The sequence below is a fragment of the Corvus kubaryi genome, unplaced genomic scaffold (genome assembly GCF_017639235.1).
Source record: "Corvus kubaryi isolate FWS band 111438036 unplaced genomic scaffold, C.kubaryi_AGA036_p1.0 71, whole genome shotgun sequence".
NCBI lineage: Eukaryota > Metazoa > Chordata > Aves > Passeriformes > Corvidae > Corvus > Corvus kubaryi.
Window position 1 is genome coordinate 5,553,345 of NW_024582059.1, and position 24,366 is coordinate 5,577,710.

Sequence of the window (24,366 nt, forward strand, 5' to 3'; positions counted from 1 at the left end):
CTTTCACTGTTACCTAGACATGTCATCTGTTACCCTGCAGCAGATCTGAGGGGCTTCTGGCCAGGAGCAGCCCCGACAAGCTCTCCTCATAGTCTGCTGGTTGGTTCAGTGAGGCTGGAGGAGACTTTGCAGATAAAATTGATCTATACAGTGCTTGGTTCTACTCTGCTCTCCAATATAGATCAGCTTGCTGGCTAAAGATCTTAAAACCCTGGAGAGGTCCAGGTGTATTTCATTAAACAGCACTTTAATCTTGTTCACAGCATTTGATCTTGTCTGGAAGGCTTTTGCTTTCAGCTTCTCAGTTTCTAGACTAAGAAAGCCCTGCAGGAAATGAGGAGATGGGACCTGGGCCCCTCCTAGAAGCCATCAGCACCCAAATCCGATGGCCACAAGATGCATGATGGCTTTGCTTGAGTTTAACATTGGTTTGATTTGCCACAGGATTTTTGTATTTTGAAGTTTATCTGCCAAATCAAGCCATTTTGTTAACACAAGCAGTAATAAATCTTCCTTTGTCCTGACTGTTCAGACCAATTAGTAAGTTCACTTACCTGTCTGAGTGCTCGTTGGACTGGAAAGTGGATTTTATTGTCTGCTGATCCAGTGTAGCTTGTTTCTAAGCGCTTTAGATTTCCCATAATGCTAAACCTCAGAGTATTTTGACCATAGGTGCACAGCCAATGGGTTTGCAGGAGCAAGGCTGCATTGAGGTACCTTTCTCTTGCACTTGAACTTTTTTTTATTCTGTATAGAGTGAGATCTGAAGTGCTCTGGATTCAGTGCAGGGAACTGATTTTGTCTCAGAGCAGCCCTGTTGCTGATGAGGCCTCAAAGAGTTTTCTTTGTTTAAGGAAACAGTGAGCTCTTCTCATTTTAAGGAAGTGTTTGCTTTTCAGATTAATTGAACAGTTGTTTGGGAAACTTTGACTTTGCATGCTGAGTGGTGTGGAGGTGTGGGAAGGTCTGGTGTCAGCAACCATTAGAAAATGCCTGGAGGAAAAGGGCCTCCTAGCAGAAACATAAGCTAAAGGGTCACAGCCAAACTGATCTTCTGGAGATGGCACCAGTTCCCTGCACTCAAATCCGGCATGGTTAAAAGAAGAAAATGGTAAAATTGACTCAAGATATGTAGGATTCCCTTTGTGTGCCTTTGGGTTTTGGATCTCTGGTGTTAACTTGGTGTTAACTTGGATCTACGGAGTGGTTTAGTGAAGGCTGATCTGCTTCCATATTAGGATGACTGAACAAGCTGGGGCATTATGAAAATAGAAAATATTGTCAATTATAGTAAGAGATATTGGCATTGCTGTTTAGAAAATGTTAGCAAGTTGTTTTGCTGATGCAAAAGGAGCTTAGAAGACATTCTTCACCAGTTTTAATTTAAGTAAGCACATAATCCAGTGTATAATTTTGTAAATCATTGCATGCCTGAAGTTATTTTGCAACATAATTTAAGGCAATGCAGTTTCAGAATGTTAATTTTATTTAAATAAACTATTTTAATGTATTTAGGCATTGTAATTCATACTGTGTAAAAATCTGACGTGCACAGAATTTTTTTCAAGAATGATATGTTGTGATGACTGAGGAGAAATGACGAGTGAGATCTTCAGCTGACTTTAACTGGAGTATACCAGCACCACTGGGCTCTTGCTTGTGCTGAAGTCTTGCCTGTTGTTTCTTCTGCACTATGTTCTTTTCCAGGATGAACTATCTTAATGGATTTGGTAACAGAAAAATTGTCTGTGCAAGTTCTTTGACAAGAATAAAGGGCAATTACTGAGGTGCAGCCAGCACTGGGTTGAGAACTGATGCCAGGCAAACCCGTAGTCTGAGTAAAGTAGTGGCTGAGCAGCCTTCAAAGGCAAGCTGTGGGTGCATGGAGTGCCTCTCAGCTCACCCTATTTTGAGTTTATTTAGGCTGAATGCTCTCAGACAACTCACAAGGTCCTGCTTCCACAGATACCTAACGTGTGCTGATACAAGAAGATGCAGAAAGGGCTCTGTGAGTACATACATAAGGGTCTGCAAAGGCAGGGCTCGTATTCATCCAGTGCTTTTCCTTTTTTAAAGGCAATTGTAATTGTACCACATTCATGCTTCTGGAAAAAAGTCACTTTGCCTGCTTCAAGGCAGGTGCTTAAGTTTAAGCACATGGGTGGCCCCATTAATCCTGACGGTGGTACTCAAGTACAGGAAGCACATGGTTAATTGCTTTACAGGACCAGGACCTAGACACTCTCCCCAAGGCATTTTTCACCAACAATAGCATACTCCATGAAATTTTTGCAGCCCAGGGTGTTCCGGTCCATATAATAATTGTAATAAGAAGGAAGAAATACATATAAAAATGTTGCAAATGTATTTGCACCTTGCCAGGGCGGTGGGATTATTCCTTATCCTGGGCCTTTTTGTTTGCTTTTCAGTTGCTGCGATCATGGCTGTGGGTGGGCTTCTTCTCTGCGTGCTGTTGCCTATCCGAGCCTAACATGGTCAGTGTTCCCACCCGTGCTGGCTCCTACTTCGTGTCCTCCGTCCGTGTTCTCTGTGCACAGTCTGCCTCTCCCTTCCTTTCTTGTATGGGCCTGGAAATCACTTTCTCATCTGATCTCTGTACCCAGCTTGTCTATCTCAACAACTGGAAATAGCGTGACCTGAAGCAGAGTGTATCTTCAGCAAGAGCAGGGAGCTCAGGGGGAAAAACCTGCTATGTTATGCCATGATCAATCCAGGTGTCTAATAAAACATCACGTGTGCCAGACACCCATCAAGTTCTGCTTCTGGTCATCCAGATGGGCTGGGGGGGAGGTGATGTGCCCCCAGAGAGGAGGCAGGGGGAAGGCGGGAGTGGAAAGGTGTTTAGTGGCATGTGACATGCATGTCAGTGGAATGCACTGTATGTCATCGACATACATGTCAGTGTGTGACATACACAGCAATGACATGGTGCTGCTTGCCCACGATATGCTCCAGCAGCATTGGACATATCTCTGCGGGTGTCCTGAGGTGCGTGTCCATGCTGCATGCTGTCCTTTTCTGCCACCATCTGGGCTGCCTCACCACTTTCTGCTCTCTCGTACTCTCCCCTCTTTTGCAACTAGTCAAAAGAGGGGTGATTTTAATTTCTGTTTGTTTGACTGGATACAAGTTGAGTTGCTTCTCAAAGAAGAATCGATTGTAATATTCATGTGGGCAGAGATTTTCCTAAGCCTTGTAAGAAACGCATGTAATCACCATCCCCATCAGATAGCTGCTTGAGGCCACAGAACTTCTGAGACATCCCACATGCACTGTTAAGCTGGGAAGGTTTTTCAGCATAGCTGGTGAAAGGTGTGGAACTCTTTTGCTGTGTTTTCTGGGGGATGCTGAGGCTTTGCATGGTGGTAGCTGAGTCATGGTGCAGTCCCTTGCTGTGGGGTACAGCAGTCACTAAGGTCAACCATTTTGGGGTCCTCTGGTGCTGTATTTTTATTTTGATAAAGGCGTGAACCAAGGAGGAGTTTGGACTTTGGATTTGGTTTTTATTCCTGATGGAGCATTTTTGACTTGGTTTTTGTGACTTCTCAGTGCTTAAGAGCAGAGTTAGCAAGCAAGGATGCTCAGCTCAAAGTGTGTGCCCGTAAAAAGTTGTTCTGGTATGTGGGCCACTGTTTTGGCAGTGATTGCTCTGAAAGAAAACCTCACAGTACTTCTATTGTCTGCTGTGGCACCAGTGCATGAGCAGTCCCTCACTGCAAGTCATGCTTCAAATGTCCTCAGCAAGGCCCCCAAACAGAGCGTGACAGCAATGGAAAATACTTCTCAGAGAAGACCAGCATTAGACTGGATGGCTATGAAGACAAGAGACTCACAAGGAAGACTTGGCTGACCTGGAAAACACCCTCTGCGGGTTTCCTCCTAAGCTGCAGGGAGACTAATGTGGCAGCAAGCTGGGAGGGGGAAATGGGAAGAGTTACTTCAAGGCACGGATGCCATTGGCCGTGCTGTCGGAAGGCACGACGACCTCTTTGGAGAGATTTATGGAAATCACTTCAGAGGGAGCTTCCTGCAAGAGGGGAAAACGGTTTGTTGAAGTTATTTTTAATTGTTCTGGTGGTGTTTTAGGAAAGCAGGGAGTCATTCAGCGCAAAGGCAGGGAAAGACTAAAGGCTAAAAATACCACTGCTGGATTTGTGAAGCTTCCTCTGTAAGGGATCCAAATTAATCAGCGGTCAAAGACAGGATCACACAGTGTAGAGGAGGACAGCAGTGCTGGGAAAGCAGCTGAGAAGACTGTGAGCCTGCAGCCCTTTGGAAGGGAATCTGCCCAGTTCCTCTCAGGCCAGCCATCTACTGTATCTGTGGACTGAGCTGAAGGTCTTTGCTTGTTGTCACCAGACCTTTTACTGCTCTTTTGATCTTCTGCAGGAGGAAAGTGAACAGAAAAACAGAAAGCAACTTCCAGTGTAGAAGCTGTTCTGTTTACACCAGTCCCTTGAGTACTACCTGCTTTTTTATACTGAATTTATTCTAGGATTGAAGGCGGCAAAGGCAAATGCTGAACACAGACTTACACCACTAGTGGTAGGCTTTTGCCTCTGGCTCTCAGTATTGGTGTTGTTTATCAAGGATAAAGCTATTTACTGAACAAGTTATTGTCTCCCCACACGAGCTGAGGCAGCAGGATCTTGGCCAGATGGATAGATCCATGTTTGTTTGTTCCTCTGCATGGAACACGATCCTGCCCTGCAACACATATGCAGCTTTATTACTTTAACATCTTGGAACAAATAGTCTGAAATAAGCACTAACCCCTTGCAAACAACAACCTTGCAGTCCTTGCAAACCTCCTGTAAAGTGACAGCTTGAGGTGGGTTGGAAGCATTCCTCTAAGTTGATTTATTGTAAAAGACATGCTTCTGAGAGAAGGTCTCACCCCTGAAAAAAAAGTGGTGGTTTGTCTCCGTTTCAGAGAAGTGTATATGCTTCATTTATCTCATATTTAAGAGATTAAACACACGTATAAATCTCTGCAAGACGGGGATGGGAGATTGCATGCTGCTTCAGGCCACAACCTGCTCAATGGTACTGACTGCACCTGGGAAGGTGAAGTCCCTTTCCTCATCAGGGATGTCTCAATGCTGTCCCCACCTGCATTTCCAGTCATGCCTTGACTGTGTGCTGAAATGCTTTGGCCTATGCCTGTAAAAAAAGTGGTGGAAAGATTTTTTGCACATCACCACCTAGGGCTTGACATCCAAGGTCCAGGTTCACAGTCCCCTGGCCGTGTCTCACCTTGTGACCAGAATGGTGGCCCTAGCTAGGGAGATGGAAACTCCTTCCCTTGGGCATTCTGTGGTTTTCAGGGGAATGCCTCGAGTGGCCAAAGGGCCGCACACAACCCAGCAAGGGTATCCTGAAGCACAGGGCAGAAACAAAATAATCTCCATCAGTCCAGGGAGAGCATGCATCTTCCTGCCTCACTTCTTGAAGGCTTTTTCCCCGTGAATTGGCTTCTGTCATGCAAGGTAGTGGGCATTGGTTTCCCAGCTGGGTTCTTCATCTTTCTACCTGTCCGTTTTATATTTTATAAACCTATATAGGGATCATTTTACAACTTCACTTTTATAATCTGCTCCATAAATATTTTATGAGCTGCCTGCCAATCTGCAAGTAGTTTTTAAATAAGACATGATGCCTTAAGAATATTTAAAGTCTCACTTTTCTTTTTACCTCTGATACTTTTATTGAAAAACATAGAGCTGTGCAAGAAAGACATCTGCTTTCTACATAGAGAAACTGGGACAAATCCACAACAGGAGTAAATTAATTGAGATTCAGGTGTGCTGCTGAATTACGTTAACTCCTTGGCTGAGTGTCTCCAGCTTGGTGGGAGATGAAGCAAGTGTCAGGATCTTTATGCTTTTGCTGTGCGTGATATAGAAAAGATATTGGAAATCTATGGTTTGTACAGTGATAATAAACTAGAGAATGAGTCTTCCATCAGAGCTTTTGACTCACAGCTTTGCCAATAAATATTAAGAGCAAATGCACATGCAGAAATGGATTATTTCACAAACAATTGAGAGCTTTTTTTTTTCCCAAAAAATATATTGCAAAGCCACAATATTTAGATACTTTGATCTGCCAGTAAGATTAACGAAGTGACTCAGGACTGTTAACCTGAAATTGCAGATTTTTATGGGATTTAGTTGGGAAAGAAAGGAGAAAAAAATGCCTGTGTGTGTTACTTAAAGCTTCTGAAGGTCAAGAATGGAAGAAGCGCGGTTTAGCCCCAGTCAGCGTGGACTCTGGCCAGTTAGAGAAAGTGTGCAAAGGGCACAAGTGATGGCAGGTCTTGCAGCAAGCTTTATTAGTGACACCCAACTGTTGCTTGACAGTCACAGTCACTAGCCACTAGCTGCCATTTCACTTTGACGTGTCTTGTCAAGGCTTGTTTTAACGATGCTTCGGGCATCCCAGAGCCTGATGTCGGATGCTAATGTGATGTGCTGCTGTATGTGTTACCCAGCTCGAGAGAAGGGGGCAGCTGCAGCCAGCTGGTTTGCACTGGCCCTTGGAGTGTGCCTGTGGGCAGTAAAACACAGACCATTGTGCATCAAGGTGTGCTTGGATCACTGTAGGCAGGGAACAGTGTGTTTCTGTCTCCTCCGTATTTATGGTCCAGGAATCAGGAGATGCAGGTCATAGAAAGGATGATGTTAAAAAAGCATTTTCACAGGCAAAGTGCTCCAAACCTGAAGAAGAGAGAAGGGCATTTGCTCCAAAAGGAAAACAGAAGAAATATCGGATACGTGCATTTGGTAGAAGGATGAATTGACACATTTGTGTATTTTTAAAAGGAAAATTGTGTCATATGCCTCCATCTGGAAAAATTAGTTCTGCAGAAAACTGATGTAACTTTGGCAACTTGCAGCAGAAAAAATTGGGGTTGCCAGAAGTGGGACTCGATACTGAGATTCATCTCTGCAGTTTACTTAATTAAAGGGGAGGTCATATGATGAAGAAGAAGATTCCATTCTCACTGAGGGTTTGTGAACACCAGAATGTGCTTTGAAATGAGCCTTACTCACACGGTCTCCATGTACACCTAGTGCTTAGGTTTTGAGTTGATTATGCAGGACGCTATCTCAGGAAATGGCACTGCTGCTTTAAGAGCAAGGCAATGAGCACCGACATGCAGATAACTGAGCCACATCTCTGGGCACCTCGGTGCTGTTCTTGTGGGGTTTGCATTCAAAGTGTCATGGTCTCAGCTTGATTGCTGCTGCTGAAATCGTGCCCTGCATGGATAACCTGGCTGTTTATCAAGTGCAACCTGTTTATCTCCCTGCCTGTGTCCCCTGACTGCCTGCCAGCCTTCCCTTGTCTTCTTGGTCCGTTTCCCTGCGCTTGCACAACCTTTGCAATCTCTGTTTTTCCTTCCTCTCCCTGTGGCACAGGTCTCCCTTTGTCCCCAAGGTAAGCTTCCTCTTCCCTGGAATAGCCCCAGAAGCTCATGTGGCTTTTCCCCTCCTCAGCTGTCCGGCATCCAGCTCTGCTGGGTCCAGCTCAATGGTGGGATCTCATTGTGTCCGGGCTTTTGTTTATAACCCCGATCATTTCACAAACCCAGTGCCAGAATCCTATAGCCAAAAGGCTGCTTGGCCCCTTCATCCGGGTAGACAGCAGTTCCCTGTAATAGGACTTCATGCTGAGGGCATGTTTCATGCAGATGCCTGTTACTGCCTCCTCCTAATTGCAGTTTTGTTCCTGCTAATCATATGCTCCTCCTCGCTGTGAGTGATGCTGGAGTGCTCACATGCCCCTAGCTCAAAAATCACGGAAGCAATGGAAGAGAGGTTTCTCAGCTTTAAGTGGCTTTGTAGTAGCCTGAGGCTTTCCATGAGGTGTGCCAGCTAGTGATTCCAGTGCATGCTGGCTGGCTTGTGGGTGTCTGTTCCAGGTTTTTCATTCTTCCAAGCAGTGTCCTTCAGTCTCATGTTCATGCGGTTTGCTGGAAGGATGATCCGGTTCCTGTATCCAGTTATGTTATCAGGAAAGACGAGCATATACATGTGCATCCTACATACCTCATCCCATTTTTTTAAATGTATGTGTGTGTATAGGAATTCTTCCTGCCTATGCAGTTATCCTGGGGCTTCCTGGTTGTCGATGTGAAGCAGATCTCAGAAAAGCCACCAAAGCGGACGGTTAATGCTAATGCAAAACTATCACCTAGAAAACCAATGGGAAGAATGAAGCTGAGTCAGGGAAGGGCAACCAAAAATTAATAGGAGGATGCCCTGGAGGAGATGTGACTTCCATATGACTGTGGTTGCAACTCCATGGTAGGATTCAGCACTGTCCTTGCACTGTCTGGTGCTAAGGTGTGAGCAGGACAGGTCAGGCAGCATGCCTTCTTCTATCTTTATTCTGCTGGGCAGTGGGGATTCCATGAATGGCAGCTCCCTTGTGGAAAGACAGGAGATGTACACGAAATGCTGTGCAGAGCCAGTGATATGTAGGAGACCCCTGAAGACAGTGAGGCAACAGGTTTGGTTTGGCTTTGTTTTAAGCCATTATTTTGCATGTGTATAAGGTGTTAATGTTTACACAAGGCCATTTTCTAAAATAGCATAATTTGAAGTTCTGTGCAAATGCACAGTGCATGAAGGGGAGTATACAAGACGGACAACACAGTGCCTGCAAAAGCTCTGCAATCCAGGAGATTTTGTTTCTGCAATTCTGATGTTTCATCCCATTCCTCTTCCATTGTCCTTCCTGTTCCTGCTTTCTTTTCTTCTGCGTAATAGCTGCATTAGATGTCAGGTAGAGTGGAGATGTTCAGAAGCATCTGTGGGATTTGGAAACACAAGTCCAATTGAAAATCCACGGGCCTTGAGCCCTGAATCCTGTTAGGGAAATTGCTAGTTTGATGAGCTAAAACTGGGACAGCAGCAACAGAGCCACTAGAGAGGTTGGATTTGTCACTGCTCTGGGTTTTTGTGCATTGTGCGATTTGAAGTAAAGAATGCCATACCAGAGACAAAAATACTCTTCTGTTGTGTTTTTTTTTTTCCCAGGCGATGTGGCTATAGCAAGGCTAAACAAGATCCAGAAGAAGAAAAGATGCATTTTCATAATGGCCACAGTGAGTAAAGAGCAAATGTACATGTGCGGGTTTGGCTTTCTGTGGTAGTGAGAAATTCAACTGAGAGGTGGTTTTCTGGAAAAAAAAAAAATCTGGTTTTGCTGGTAATTCACAAAAGAATTGTTTGTGCAGTAAGTCCCCACCCGCCCCTGCTGCAAGCCCCACAGAGAACTGAACGTGTGCTGAGCTGTTCACACCTGCATGTTTGCAGCAAATATTTCTAGTGAGCCATTTTGGTTTGTTCCTCTGTCTTTGCTGTGTGAACAAAGATGTTACTAGTTTTTCCTGGTCAGCACATAGCAACTCAACATTTTTGGGGTCTGGACACATCAGTCCAAAATACCTGTTTGAAAGCCTTGCTTCACCCCAGCCGGTTGTGAGGACCCAGCCCACTGCTACTCTTTGGCTTGGATGCCTCTGCAGAGGTGTGAGGAATAACACCTATTTCATGCACCTAGGAAGCTTTCAGAAATGCCATGTTAATGCCCTTGAATAGAAAACCCCTCTGCAGTGATGCTAGAAAGTAAATCTCGTGGTTGTTATCAGTCCTTCTTTCATCAAGAGCTGTGGGATCTAGGGATGGGTAACAGTGAGGTGCCTTTTGGGGTGGAATAGGCAAACATATCATGAGTGAAAGTCAAATTTCCATTAGTGCTATGTAATGAAGGCAGCAGGAAGCAAATCAATTAAGAGCCACAGTGTAATGTAGCTGTCTCATTAGACTGATGAGCAATTCTTCATGTGAGTAGCCTTAATGATTGTCAAAACAAACTTATAATATGGATAATGAAAATACTTTTTCCTCTCTCAAGTCCTGGAGAAAAAGCCTGCTATTGATTATATTTATACTGATACAACCCACAGGCTTTGTACTGCAAATATGCAGTTCTTTTAAATCTCAGTAACTCTGTCTGAAATAATGTGGGCGATTGATTAGCTGATGTGTGACTGGTAGGGCATAATTTATTTCAGCTCTCCATCAACCCCCATCCATCCAGCTTGCTTTGCAAGTTACTCCTGTGGCATTTTGCTTTTTATACTTTTCCTCCTGGTGTACCCTCTCCAGTTCCAGAAAGGGATCTTTTTCTACCAGACACCGGACCAACCCATTACAGAGCACCAAGAGGGATTTTTAGCTGCACATCATTCAGCTGAGCACTGCTGTGCTTCTCTAAATATGATGAAGTTGCACCTATGTCACGTGCAAACTAAATGTCATTTTTCAAGAATGATATGCATTTTCACCAAAGAAATAAATTTCCAGCAGAGCAGAGTGCAAGGGACAGGAGTGTGTAATGCCCATTTTCTGTGATGTCATGTGCCATTAAATGTGCTTAATTTGTGTTTGCAGTTAAGCTGCCTGGAGTAAGGACCTACGTTGACCCCCACACCTATGAGGACCCCAATCAAGCTGTCCACGAGTTTGCCAAGGAAATTGAGGCGTCATGCATAACCATTGAAAGAGTTATTGGAGCTGGTATGGAAATGCATTCCATGACCCTTAGCAACATGAGGTGTTGGCTTTCTTAACATGAGCGATCTGTGAAGGGCCATGGAATATTTGAGCTGTTAGGTACCCTGGAAGTGAAGGTGAGCATGTTCCAGCTGAAGTTTGGGACAGACCTGTCATTGTCGGCAGTTTTGAAATTCAGGAGCTGAACTGAAAATGTCAGAAAATGGTCGTCATATTTGGATCCAGCTGAGCTATTTCAGTGGACGCTAAGGGAAAGAAGTCACTTAATTTTCACATTCTTTTTACCATTTTAACCTTTTTATCCCCCAACATTAAGGTCAGTCTTGAAGCAAAAATTAAGAATAAGAAGTCACCTGGGACATTAAAAAAGCACAAGCCAAAGTCCAAAGCTTTAAACTTCCTTGGTTTAAAGAAGAAACTCCCATTTTGTTTCCAGTAAAGCTGTTTGTTTAGACTTGCATCCAACCTTTGGAGTATTTTCTATTCTCTGAAATTGTGGGTTTGGACGTAATTTCATGTTCATCAGAAAAAAAGTCCATTTAGGTTACTTTTTGGAAAAGGTAGTAATAAAATTGTAAAGAGTTTATAGTCTATAAAAATATACGTTACAGTGAAAGGCTGACAGCTTTCCATCTGTGTAACTTACCAAAGGCAGGTTAAGAAGCAAGTGGTTTGAGTTTACAGCTATCTGCACAGGACAGTGCTACAGGATGTGACAGGACTCTTTCATATAATAGACAAAAATACAAACTGAGAAAAAAGCCCAGTGGAACATAAAGCACAGCTCTTTAAATATAGGAAAATTACATTTTTACTCCTAGTTTTCTTGTGCCTATGAATTACTTGGCTTGTGGTACAGTGGCTGTTTGAGATGGTCATCAGTGTGATGTTCAGCAGTCCATATCCATGAATGCAGGGCAGCCCGTCGTGCTTCTCATCAGCCAAGGCTGTGCTGCATCCTGTAAAGAGAGGCACATCATGTGTTCCCTTGACGTGGTGTGATCCCATTCTTCCTGATTTTCCTCTGAAGGTGAATTTGGGGAAGTCTGCAGTGGGCGGCTGAAGCTGCAGGGAAAGCGTGAGTTTCCAGTGGCTATCAAAACCCTGAAGGTGGGCTACACAGAGAAACAGAGAAGAGATTTCTTGGGAGAAGCAAGCATCATGGGGCAGTTTGACCACCCCAACATCATCCACCTGGAAGGTGTCGTCACAAAAAGTAGGTACAACTTGCTGTAGACTGCTCTCTCTTTCTCAAATAAAAGTGAACTCCCCTTGCCTGAAGCGTTGCACTTGATAGGTCCAGCCAGAAACAGGTTCCCTAACACTGTAAAGGGGGTTTGTGCCCAAAGTTTGGTTTTCATCCAGCCAGAATGGATAGATAATAACTAAAATGGTAAAAAACTTCAACTGCCTCTGGAGAGCTTGCCTCACCTAGGCATAATGTGCATGGGCTAAGAGAAAACCCTTCTTCAAAGGCCCAAAATTAAATGAGACAGAAATGGAAGATGGCCAGCCTCATGCAATGTGTGGGTGATGGGGACAGCAGCAAGCCTGGGATGTCTGAATGCCAGTGGAATGCTCGATTCCTGCCTTGCAGGTGGTTCAGCAGCTCATACCACCTGCAAAGTGCAAGAGCATTTTCAACATAGCAACGCCAGGCCAGCCACTAAGTTTTCCAAGTAGGCTTGCCTCTTATTTCTGCCTTTATTTGTTTCCTTTTGAAACCATATCATCCTCAAGGTGAACAAAGATGTTCCAAGTAGTGGGAAGTGATTTCCCTGGCAGGTACATGAGGAAGATTTGCTACCAAGAGTCTGGGACAAAGGGGAACCCATCCCACACCCCGTGATGATTTCCAGCCATCATATTTTGAGAAACTACTGAAGCAAAGCCCACAGGAAGGTAGTACTGAGCCTAGTGATCACTCCCATGGTATGCAAACAAGAACAGAAGGTAGCTGAAGTTTTGCTTTCCAGAAGCAGGGAAGAACAACGGGACTGTAGGTGTAGATTACAGGAATGTATAAAACCACAATTAAAAGCAAGCTTCCCCTGGGATCTGCTAGAGATGCCCCTGATAATAGCTGCCCATGGTGCTGGCATATGGGAGGGATTGAGGGCATCCCAGCACAAGAGTTACTGGGGTCTGACTGCTCAGTTTGCAAAACAACCTTCTGTAACTTTTCCAGCCCAGTTCTTGTCCAAATTACTGTATGCACTAAAGATAAGGGCAGGGAAAGGGACAGCACATCCAAATGTGCTGAGCACAAGACTGTTGGTGCTGTGCTGAGGCCCTGGAAAATGTGTAGAGCTGTTGTAACTCATCCATTTTAGAGCCTTGGAGGATCTACTTTATTTGCATCAAGGATTATTTTGTTGAACTACTCCTTTATTTTAAGATGTATTTTAAGTGAAGAAGCACCAACCTCACAGGTGTGAATGGCTGTCTCCCCTCTTGTCTTCACGTTTGGTAGTGTCAGAGTTTGCTTAGCTATTGCTGTTCAGATGGTGGCATCTGGGGCCATGTGCTGCTCTCAGTACCATTTGTCAGTCCTCAGAGGAAGCATCTCCAACATTAGTTCTTTTTCAGAGCTGCAGTAGAGAAGGTACAGAGGCTCTAGCTGTTTGTCTTTGTAACCTCCACAAAATCAATGCTGTTTTGTAATCAACAGCCTTTTCTTGCCTTTTTCCTTGAAATTGCATTTCCTAAAACTTAAAGAAAAGAGAAAATAACCAAAACAGATTTCTCCCAAAAATTTATAATAAATATCAAAGTCTCTTGGGGATACGTTGTGTAACCCTTAATACATAAGAGGTCCAATTTCTAGCCCTGCAGGGATGTGGAATATTGGGCAGGGTGATGATTATACATCCATGAAAGCTGCTGCTGGCATCGGCTTGAGTCTTTCTGGCTGCTGGGGCCTCAGGGGATGGTTGGGAATCTCACTTCTAGTGAGAATGTGCCTCCCTAGCAAGCTGCCTTTTATATAAAGTGGCCATCTGCTCCAAAGGCTGTGGAAACACAGGGAGCTCTGCTTCTAAATTGGACTTGCAGCAACTGGAGTTCAGATTCAGGGAGTTATATGCACCCAGAGCTTCTCATTATCACAGTAAATGTTTGTTTACTGCACTCAGAATTTTTTTCCAGCAGACATCTGTAGCATCTTCATAGCTTTTTCCTTTTCTTTTACATGGACCAAAACAACCTTTATGAATTGCAAAGTATTCTGCTCTCTCAAAGTATTTAATTTCTTTTACTCTTCAGTGTCTTAGTCATTGGCCTTTTGTAGAATCAGATCTTTAGGGTAGAATGTCTTTTCTGCATCATGATTTACTTTGGAAGTAAATTAAGTTAAATTAAATTAGGCCATTTTTAATTCTGAATGAGAATATCGTTATATTTAACTAATATAGTTCAAATGCACACCTTAGTTAATTTGGACTAATCATTGTTGCCTTGCAGACAAACCCTTAGCTATTTCTGCTTTACAGAGGTAGTGACAGTTTTCATTTGCATCCCATCTGGTTGCGCTGATGCTGTGCACATTGCATTAATACATTGACATGAGTGCCATCAACATACATTTTATGGCCATGTAACGCCAGCAGGAGGAAGCCCTGGTGACACAGAGAATCAGCCCAGCACTTTGGAAGGGCTGATGTTTACTTCTAATTTACTTTGTTGAAAGTTATCTATTTGTGTCCTTATTTCCATGCTCTTGGATATGGGGCTGATTTATTCCATGACTGCTGCCAACCTGCAGCAGTCAGATAATGAAACATAAGTGCCAGAAATCCTACCTTTTTTCCCTCTGATGGCATCCAAAGGTCTGGAGGAGGTCTCCCAGGGTGGTGGCATAACACGACCTCATCCTCACTGCAACACTGCCTTGAAGTGTCAGAGATAAGGAATGCCATCCTACAGTTGGGTGTTTAGCATTTAAAAACAAAAAAGTTTTTAACATTTGAGATATCCCTGGGGTTTTCTTCCCTGCAAAGCCACTGACATCTTTGCCAGCCAATACCAATGGCCCCCAAGATCTCCTTCCTCCATCCAGCCCATGTTGTGCGTAGACAGGTGATTATCATCCTTAAAATGGGGCCCGTCATTTCATTTGGGATTCAGCAATATTTTTCATGGTCCCAGGGTGCATTTCTCATATCAAAAGCAATATTTTGGGCAAGTTTCAAGCTTGGGCAACAGCTGTGATAGTAACTTAAAAGAATTGAAGAAGCGCAGGTCCTGCATGCTGCAAAGGTAGTATTTGCACAGCAATGAGTATTTTGATTGACAAGTTCACAATTGCCTTTGTTATGTACATAATTAAGCGGTAAATTAGGCAAAATAGTTAAGGTAATCAAAAATGGGAAAATTAAGATCTATCTAAATGGTAGGACATGCGTTGATTTTTAGTATTTACCTTCACGTGCATGTTATGACACACAGCAGCTCTCGTTGATCATTTCTATAAAAGACATTTACAATGCACTTTACAAATAACTGACAGCTCCTCTTTTGTCTGTGCTGTGTGCTAGCTAATGGAAATTGATTTAAATAAAAAATAATTTACATGTTCTTCTAAGATTTCATTGAATTTACAAGGGCTGGAGCACACCACAATTATTGCTACGCCATTGTGGCAAGCTAGCGAGAAATTAGATATAAGAACTGAGCAAAAACTATATATAATTATCGTTAAAATGACTCGGGCATGAAAATTAATCAAACAGATTTGGAAAAACATTATTATTCCTGTCAACAGTAGGAGACCAGGTCTTTTGTTAAGAACTTTGATTTCCGCTTGCACTCATTCCATACTTAACTAGCTTTTGTTCTGCAGCGTAAATATTCCTTTTCTTACTTCCAGATTTGTTTACAAGGGTAGTCACATGGAGTTACTTGAATTACAGGGAATGCAATCCCATCCTTTCCTGGTCTTGGTTTTGTTGGCTACCAAGCTCAAGCTTCAGACCATCCTTGTTGCTCTTGTTGGGCTCCTGTTTTTACTTCAGGGTGTGAAGCTTGAGGGAAGGGTCCAAAGAGGTTGCTGTGTGCAGTTTGGCCTCTGCAAGCTTCCAGCTTGCTGGTGGAGACAAGAATAAGGTTGCCTGGGTTCAGCTTGCCACCTCTTCCTCAGTCATCATCTAAACATTTTAGGGCTTGGTACTCCACCCATAATATGGTATTACTTTTTCATCCCCTCCTCCTTAATTTCCCTGCTTCTGTATATATTCTGGGAACAGCTCTTGTCATCCTGCTGGGACAGCAGTGTCTTGATGCAGATTTACTGATGCACGACTGTATATCCACATGCAGATGCACTATTAAAAGACTTTTTTATTGCTCATGTTTTTTAAATAAATTCCTAACAAACTAATGCACTTTTTTTTACAGGCAAACCAGTAATGATAGTGACTGAATACATGGAGAATGGCTCTCTGGATACATTTCTAAAGGTATTGCTTAGATTCTTTCTCCAGGGGGACCTAGGGATTTGGTTCAGGTTTGGGTTCTTTGTAGATGGTTAATATCAATGAAAATGTTTTCTGGGTGTTGGTACTGTCTGGAGGCAGGAGTAGCTCAGTTGTCTCTTTGATCTGCATTTACACAGCGTCATGAAGGACCTGGTGCATGCAATGATACAAACAGGTAGGAATAAATTGGAGGATATTATGTTTGTTTTAAAAGGCAGTTGACTGCGTGGAAGGTATTAACTTATCGTGCAAAATGTCATGTGGTTCAAGAGCAGATCCGTACTGCAGCATAGCAAACTTTGACTTGTCAGAGTTTTTCTATGAAATGTAAGAGCTAGAGAAGGGAGCGTGGGGGAAGTGGTTAGAAATGCAATGTGGCAACATGGGGAAGAGCCCCTACCCCCTCAAGTATTCATGAATCCCGGCAGGTAGATTTCCATGCAGGTTGGTGCCATTCAGTTGCCTGACTGAGAAACAGCCCAACTCGGTACTCTTATACACATGTGTTCACTCCCAGTCACAGTCTCTTCATGAGTCACCAGTAGAAGCACCTCGCTCCTTGATCTCAAGTTAAAAGAGCTACATTTCCTTAGCTTTGTCTCTAGAGATCCTAATCTAAACAGTGAAACTTAGAAATGCTTCATGGTCAGAGCATGAGAGTAATGAATTATTAATTTTCCTGGTTGCCTTCCTTGGAGACTTGCCTTTGCATTTTTATTCATGCACACACAATGCTGAGGGTGCAGAGGCTCTCAACTCATCAAGTGTCTCCTTCCTTTTGCAGAAGAATGATGGGCAGTTCACAGTCATCCAGCTGGTCGGGATGCTACGAGGCATCGCGTCAGGAATGAAGTACCTGTCTGACATGGGTTACGTGCACAGAGATCTGGCCGCCAGGAATATCCTGATCAACAGCAACTTGGTCTGCAAGGTGTCAGACTTCGGCCTCTCCAGAGTCCTAGAAGATGATCCTGAAGCAGCATACACAACCAGGGTGAGTTATGGGGATACCAAACTGATTGAGCTTAAGAAAAATTTATTTCTTGCCACATTTGGTGTTCAGGCTCTCTAGCAAAGAGGTTTCTACAAATCCAGAGCCTCTAAACTGTGCAAGAGGGTTTGATCAGGTGATAACAGTTAATCGTCACCAGATTAATTTTGCAAACTCCTTTAATTTATAGTGGGGATGGCCAAATAACACAGAGCTTTACTAATAACTCTTAAGTTTAAGTTGGGTACACGAGTCAAATAGCAAACTTTGTGAAGTTGCCATGCTTCCAAGCTCTACTCTGTCCTCTTTGGTGAATACCAAAGGGAAGAAAGAGCAGTTGCTTTGCTCAGGCACCCATCCAGTGATGTAAGCCATGGTCTTCTGAACAATTTGACCCTTTCAAAACATTAGTAAGTGTGTAATGAATGCCCATTGCAAGCAATGCACATTGCCCTCAGCATTACCCTGTTGAGAGTAATTTCTCCCAACCCAAGAAAGAGCTTCTCCAACCTCAGTGCTCTGCCCCTGGCTCTGCCCACATGGCACTGGCACTGAAGAGAGGGGGCAGGCAAGACCCAGTCTCAACACCACAGGCTTGGAGAGAGGCTCCAATATTAATGGCAGTGATTGGCACACCTTGGACATGTCTTATTACTGTGTTTTTCCAAGGGTGTTGTTTTATGGCTAGTGGGAGCTGTCTTGAGTCATGTTCCCAGTTCCTGTGGAGATCTTGGAAAGGCCTTTCAGCTTGCGTCAGTCATGGCCCCGTGATGGGACTCAGTGCACAGCTGGACTGGCACTTCCCTGCAGGCAGAAGGGCTCTTGGCCAGCGCTGCTGCAGCTCCCATGTGCTGCCATGTGCTAATTGGCACTGCTGAGAGTCTAGCCCTTCACTTAAGGCATGTGCTGATGGGCTTGTGAATAAGTAATTATGGGAAGAAGACACTTTTAAAAGTTGCTTTGAAAATGTGTTCCAAATCCTGTGTTTTTCCAATAACAAACACTGTTAGAGGGCATTCAGGGAGACCTTCCAATATTTAGCTCAACATGGAAAAGAAGGGACTTCACAGTAAAATATTTTTTTATATAAATCAAGGGAGACAACTCTTTAAACCCAATGAGAAAAGTATTCCTTAATCCAGACTCTCCTTTCCCTCCCCTTTCCCTTCTCAGAGCTGATCTGAAGTTTGATTTCTAAAATGATAGAAAGGAGAAAAGGAAATGCCAAAGCACATTTGACAGCTGTGGCATCATTTTTAGTCCCACAGCAGAGGACAAACAGGCTGGTCTTTGCACACACAGATTTCTGTGCCTGCTACACAGATCTCTCTGCAGGACCAGGAGCACATAAAAAGAAAAAAGAAAAAAGAAAAAAAAAAAAAGGGAATTACTTCCACAGCAATTTGCATGAAGCCCTCATTAGATCAAAGTCTTCCTCGGCTTCAGAACTGTCTGTTCCTCCCCCGCTCGCTCTCACAATTGGAGGAACTGTATTCCCTTACCAACCCGTGCAACATAATTGAGATGTTGATCCTATACATGTCCCAGCATTCAAACAACATTCAAACAACAAACCTTCAGGACAGCCAATTAGTAGGCAGCCTACAAATGCTTATGGGCTGAGATAATGTGGAAAGGGGCCCCATGCTGTCAAACAGATTTACTTTAAAATTCGATGTCTCTTTCCAGAGAGAAAATAACATCCCTTGGTGCTCTAAGAAGAGCCATTTCAACTTTTTTCGCATGTTCTCTGCCCTCCTCTGCAATCTGTTTTTTGGGGTTTTCTCCATTTCTTTTCTGTTTAGGGAGGGAAGATCCCCATTCGATGGACAGCGCCTGAAGCGATCGCCTTCCGCAAATTCACGTCAGCCAGCGATGTCTGGAGCTACGGCATTGTAATGTGGGAGGTGATGTCCTACGGCGAGAGGCCTTACTGGGAAATGACAAACCAAGATGTAAGCACGTGCCAGAGCTGCTGTGTGATGGGACTTTGAGGGCTCAGCATTCATTCTGCAATCAGAGAGGCAGAATAGGGACAAGAGGAGGAGAGCTGCTGTAAAAATGGCTTTGCTCCCCCATGCCAGACAGAAATGATCCTCCCGTTTGATGCTCTTTTTTTTTTGCAGCAACCCAGAACAGGCTGTGCACAGAGGGAAATGTGTCTGCACGGAGGCAAGCCTGCTTCCCCCAGCAGACCGCTGGAGCTTCACTAATGCTGTTAGGGCTGGAGCCTGTCCCTCCTCTGCTTAATGACAAAGGCCTGCCGGGGGATAGATGCTGATAAACTGGCAGCATTTCAATTGTGTGCTCAAACCCCTGCTGCCACGTAAAGCAGAAACTCAAGAGAGTCATGGTAAGGGCTTTGTTTCCCAGCACAAAGGCTGGGTGATTTGATCTAGTGACAGCAGTCCACAGAGCTGCATATTGGTTGTTCTTGCATCACTGATCTCAAGAGAATAGTTTTGCTCCGGTTGTGAACATCTTGTAAGTCTGTGCTTACACAAGTTCTCATTCATTTGTACAGTACCCTTCAAGTTGTGTCCCCCTGCTCCTGGGTTCCAGTGCCCCCTTGAGCCTCTCACCTCGAGGCCACCCTCTGAAGCATCTCCAAACAGGGAGATGCCTGGGAATACTGTCTCCCACCTAACTGCAGCTCTAATCCCAGCCTGGGTAAGGATCTTTTGATCCTACTGCAGGGCTGCATTCTACGCTGAGATCACCATCAAAATCTGTGCTTGTCTAAGGCTAAAAAAATGTAAGCCTGGGGTAGCCAGATTTTCTAGGTCTCTCCTTCTTCTTCACATTCTGAGAACGATGGTTTTTGAAGGCAGAGAATGGTCTGAGAATGCTGGCTAGTCATGAGGTTAGATTCACCATGAGGTAGTCGGGCAGCCCTGCTACCTGTGAAGATCCTACTGCTGGATGGATTTCCATGGGTTTCCTCTGGTCACACCACCTGGTGTTCCATCCTTTCTGCTTTTTTGTGCAGTGTTCCTTTCAAGTGATTTTTTGCCATTTCACTGGCAGCAAGGGCTCTGGCTGAGCATTCTGCTCTTCCTGCATTTCGTTAGCGAGTAACATCAGTGGATGTTACTACCTGCCATGCAGAGCTGCTGTTCTCATCTCACTTTGAGCCCAGGCTTGGAAATCAGCAGTACCTTTGAGACGGTCACGCCACACTTCTTGCCAGGGACCTGAGCACGTTGCTTGGCATGAATGCCCCACTGCTCCTGCATTGCTAAGGCTGTCACATTTGCAGGAAGTTCAGTAAAGCAGCATGTACCTACACAGGGATTTATCTTAATCAAATACGGGGACTGCTTCCATAGTCTGTGCAGAGAATGCAGCAATTGAGAGCCAAGCTTTTTCAGTCACACTGAGCACTGTAACTATCTTTAATGCTGATGCACTGGCATAGCACAGATGTTGTTCAGTAAATGCCAGGCTAAGATTGAGGCTGGTGCCAGCGAAGTAATGTTCTGTGGCCAGGGGAGTCCCTGGTCTGAATTATACCACTATGAGCATCCAGACTTTACAGAACTGTTCCAAAAAGCCCAAATGCCTTTGTGTTCTATAGGGCATGGGGGGAATTTCACACTTGCCTGGTGTGAAAGCAGAAAACAAAAGACTACTAAGATGTTTATGAGAATCATTTCCTGCTCAGGCTTTGCTTGTGTAACCTCTGTGCTACTTGCCTCTGCCCTTTGCGCAGATGGCAAGTGCCTAGATGGTGGTGGCATAGGAACTTAATTCGCTGCTGTGGCATATTTCTCATGCAGCTCCTGAAGGCCTCCTCTTCTTCTTCCCTCCTCTGCTTGAGAAGAGTCAATGGTGTTAGATACAGCATTGACTTTTGTGCAGAGGAACAAGGGGTCACATAAATTTTGGACTCTGTTGCACAAGAGTTTCTTGTTGCATGGCTTGTAATTAAAGCACATCATTTGCAAGCACAGTTGATGATGAGCAAAATTATTCTCACTGTGTTACAGATGGCTTGCTTTAAAGGAGGTGCAGTGCAATAGGGCAGGCAAGGTTGTAAAGCTACAAACCACATTTTAGAGTCATGCTGGTTTCTGGATGGCCCTCTAAAAATATGCTTTGGCTTGACCACAAGGTAGGGCTTTGATGCAGGAATTATTGAGAGGAATATTGTGACCTCTGTTGCAGAGGTCGCTAACCTAAATAATCACAGTGGTTGATTTTTAGTGTTCAGACTGGTGAATCTATGAAAACACGGCTGAGTGTTGCTTTGGTTTCCTGGAAATAGACTATCCCAAATTGTCCTGTCCTAAACATCCAGTTCAGTCACCCCAATCCATAACTGAATAGTTCTTATCCAGAAGAGGAAGAGAGACAAAAATGCCTCCTTAGGCACAAATTCTAGATCTTCAAGTCTTACAAAGCAGAACACACCAATGAATGAGCAGCAAATGTCCCATTTTCTTATTTTCTAATCACTGTGGTGGCTCAAGCATCTCAGTCTTTGTTGTTTCTGTTTTTTGCTCCTCTTACTGCTAGATGCCTGAAGGCACCTTTAGATGCAAGAGTGTATTTCAGCGTCCTAGCTTCTTGCAGTATTTTGATACCATTTACATTGTATCACCAGGACGACTGACATCCTGTAAATTGAGTTAACGCTATTGATTGTGATGTTACTGCCAGGAATATCCAGCACGCATAACCCCGTTGCAGATATAGTTCAGATATTCTGATCTGGTGCCAGATGGTCTGCTCCCCGTCTTGCTACTATTTTCCTTCTGCTACAGTTGGAGGATGACCCATTATTGTTATAAATACAGATGTGGACACAGCAAATAACATTCTCGTGGCTGTGCCACACTGAAGCTTTTTTCTTTATAGGGCAGCTGCAAATTTGGAATCAGGGACCTGCTGAAAAGCATGGTGTGAAGAACAGAGAGTACAGATAGCACAGTGTGGTGGGGCTGGGAGCAAGAGCCAGGCCATAGAAGAGATTGCCTTGCAAGTGCAGGTTGGGTGGAGAGCGGTGCAACTGCTCCACCGACAGATGAAATCTCAGCTGGGCGCAAAAGGACTGCACACGTTGTGGCCCAGATCTTCTGACGTGCTTTTTACCCGTGAAGGAGATCGTAAAGCCTCACCTAACTACTTCTCTGCTATGTACATCCTTAGGGAGTTTGAGGCTCCCACTACTGCTGCTCAGCTGGCCTGGCTTGTTCCTGCGACTCTTCCACTTAACAAAAAGCTCTGTGATGGAGGACAATTTAAAAACAATCCATGCAGTCCTGAATTTTGGAGCCTTCTGAAATGCAGTGCCAGCCTTCCTGTACTCGTCTAGGGACTAAAGAGCAAGAGAACAACTCCCATGCTAACCACAGAGCCTTCTTTTTCAGCACAGGTTGTTTTGAAATTGTGAGGCAGTGCCTAGAATGAATGGCATCTGAGGTAGTCCTTGGAGTGGACAGTGAAGAACATGCGGTTTTCATGTGGACATAGCAAATACCTGCTTCCAGCTCCTTTCGGTCACGGAGTCTTGGGAGTGGAGGGTGTGAAGATGAGCTGCCGGGACTCCCTTGGCACAGACACAGAATCTTGAGGCTTGAAACATGAGCTGCAGTCTCCTGAAAATTGTAATGCTTCAAACTGGGAACTGCTGGGCTTAAAGCCCTGCCACAAATCTGCCCCAAACTGGGGAAAACAAGTTGCCTTCTTCAATTCTGCCCTCATTTATTCATTTCTGCCTTTCAAGAAGGCGGGCAACACATATGCATACCACTTGTTTGAGATATAAAACCATAGATGGTTTGTATTTGAAATCAGTGCAACAACTCCCCTGGTTTTAATTTACATACTCTTGGGCTGACATTTTAAATTCCTGGCAGAAATGTGGCCACACTAAGAAACTACTAGACCCAGACAGTACTGAATGATATATGAGATGGTTGTTCTGCCTCTGCCTTGAATCCATCCATCAATTAGCATTCAAAGTCTCTTTTGAAATACAGTCAGACTTCTATTACTGTAATACAAATTTGTGGTCTAGCATATGCCTTTTCATTTAAAAAGAAGCCAACATCTGAATAAACAAAATCACTGCACTCCAAGAAGATGCCAGAAAGCCCTGTAGGCTCTTTTTCATGGACTTAGAATAGGCTCCAGGAGTTTCCTGGTATATACTGTAGAGACCACAACTGAGCTTTGAACAAGTGCAACCAGGCAGTCTGGCCCCCTGGTTGCAGCAGTGGCTCAGCTTTCTAGATTCATTTTGCAATGACTAAAAATTAAGTTATTCAACTCATCCCATGGAAAATATGAAAGATAGAGGGGTTTACTGAGTTTGCCTGTCCTGTGCAGAGTTGGGGGGTGGCAGGATTTTTCGTGAGCATGTTACTGATACCAAAGTTCTACATTAAAGTCAATTTGCATTTGGGAAAAAGACGAGGGGAAGAAAAGCCTTGCGTTTTGTGCCCTGTAGGTGATTAAAGCCGTGGAGGAAGGCTATCGCCTGCCAAGTCCCATGGACTGCCCTGCTGCTCTCTATCAACTAATGCTCGACTGCTGGCAGAAAGACCGCAACAGCAGGCCCAAGTTTGACGAAATTGTCAGCATGTTGGACAAGCTCATCCGTAACCCGAGCAGCTTGAAGACGTTGGTTAATGCATCAAGCAGGTACAGACTCAGCCCAGAACCATTTCTCAGAGCAAGCTCCTTGTCTGAATACCCACCCCTAGGGTTGGATTCCCTCTGATTATTTAGCCTGCGTGTGTTTGTGGGTGGATGCTCCTTCAGCTTCGTTATGTCCAGGGGAGTTTGGCTCAAACTTTTTCTGTTGCAGTTGGCAGCCAAGTGAGCAATTCATTTACTCTAAATGCAGTGCTGCTACCACAAAGAAAATTACCGTAGTCTGTCTTTCACAAACAGGAGCTTCAGCAGTACTTTGCGTGTGACAAAACTACCTGTGCTCCACCGCAAGGTTAGAGAAGGGAAGACCTGACTGCATGAGGTAGACAGTAAATACTGCTCCAATTATCTGCCTGTTGACTTTATCTTGGTAATACAAACAAAGAGTGTCTCTTGGGGAAACTTAGGATGTGCAAAGCTCATGGATGTCCAGGTGCATCCTTCCACAACTATTCCCAGGCATGCTAGCCACCGCTACGAGTTGTGAGAGTCTTGGTAATTGCAAGAGGAGGTCTCTGTTTCCCAAAGTGCTGTACACAAACCCTTTGCTGAAACCACATCAAGTGAATAGAACAGCCAGTTTGTATTTAAGCATGAATCTGAACAGCTACACAGCTACAAGTAAGGTAAA

General features: G+C 44.2%; 1 protein-coding gene across 7 annotated transcripts in view; it reads left to right on the forward strand.

Moving 5' to 3' along the window:
• The window catches only part of EPHA5 (EPH receptor A5), a 181,713-nt gene extending 157,351 nt beyond the window's left edge, over positions 1-24,362 (forward strand). For 4 of the 7 annotated variants that reach the window (XM_042049829.1, XM_042049830.1, XM_042049825.1 and 1 more), the window contains 8 exons: positions 2,430-2,495; positions 9,069-9,136; positions 10,488-10,613; positions 11,641-11,826; positions 16,005-16,066; positions 16,869-17,078; positions 18,881-19,030; positions 23,530-24,362. In XM_042049829.1, coding sequence (XP_041905763.1) covers positions 2,430-2,495; positions 9,069-9,136; positions 10,488-10,613; positions 11,641-11,826; positions 16,005-16,066; positions 16,869-17,078; positions 18,881-19,030; positions 23,530-23,802 — 1,141 coding nt within the window. In that variant the 3' untranslated portion in view covers positions 23,803-24,362. The remainder of the gene's footprint in view (positions 1-2,429; positions 2,496-9,068; positions 9,137-10,487; positions 10,614-11,640; positions 11,827-16,004; positions 16,067-16,868; positions 17,079-18,880; positions 19,031-23,529) is intronic. The other 3 variants (XM_042049831.1, XM_042049827.1, XM_042049828.1) reach the window with 1 other exon arrangement.
• The last annotated feature ends 4 nt before the right edge of the window (positions 24,363-24,366 follow it).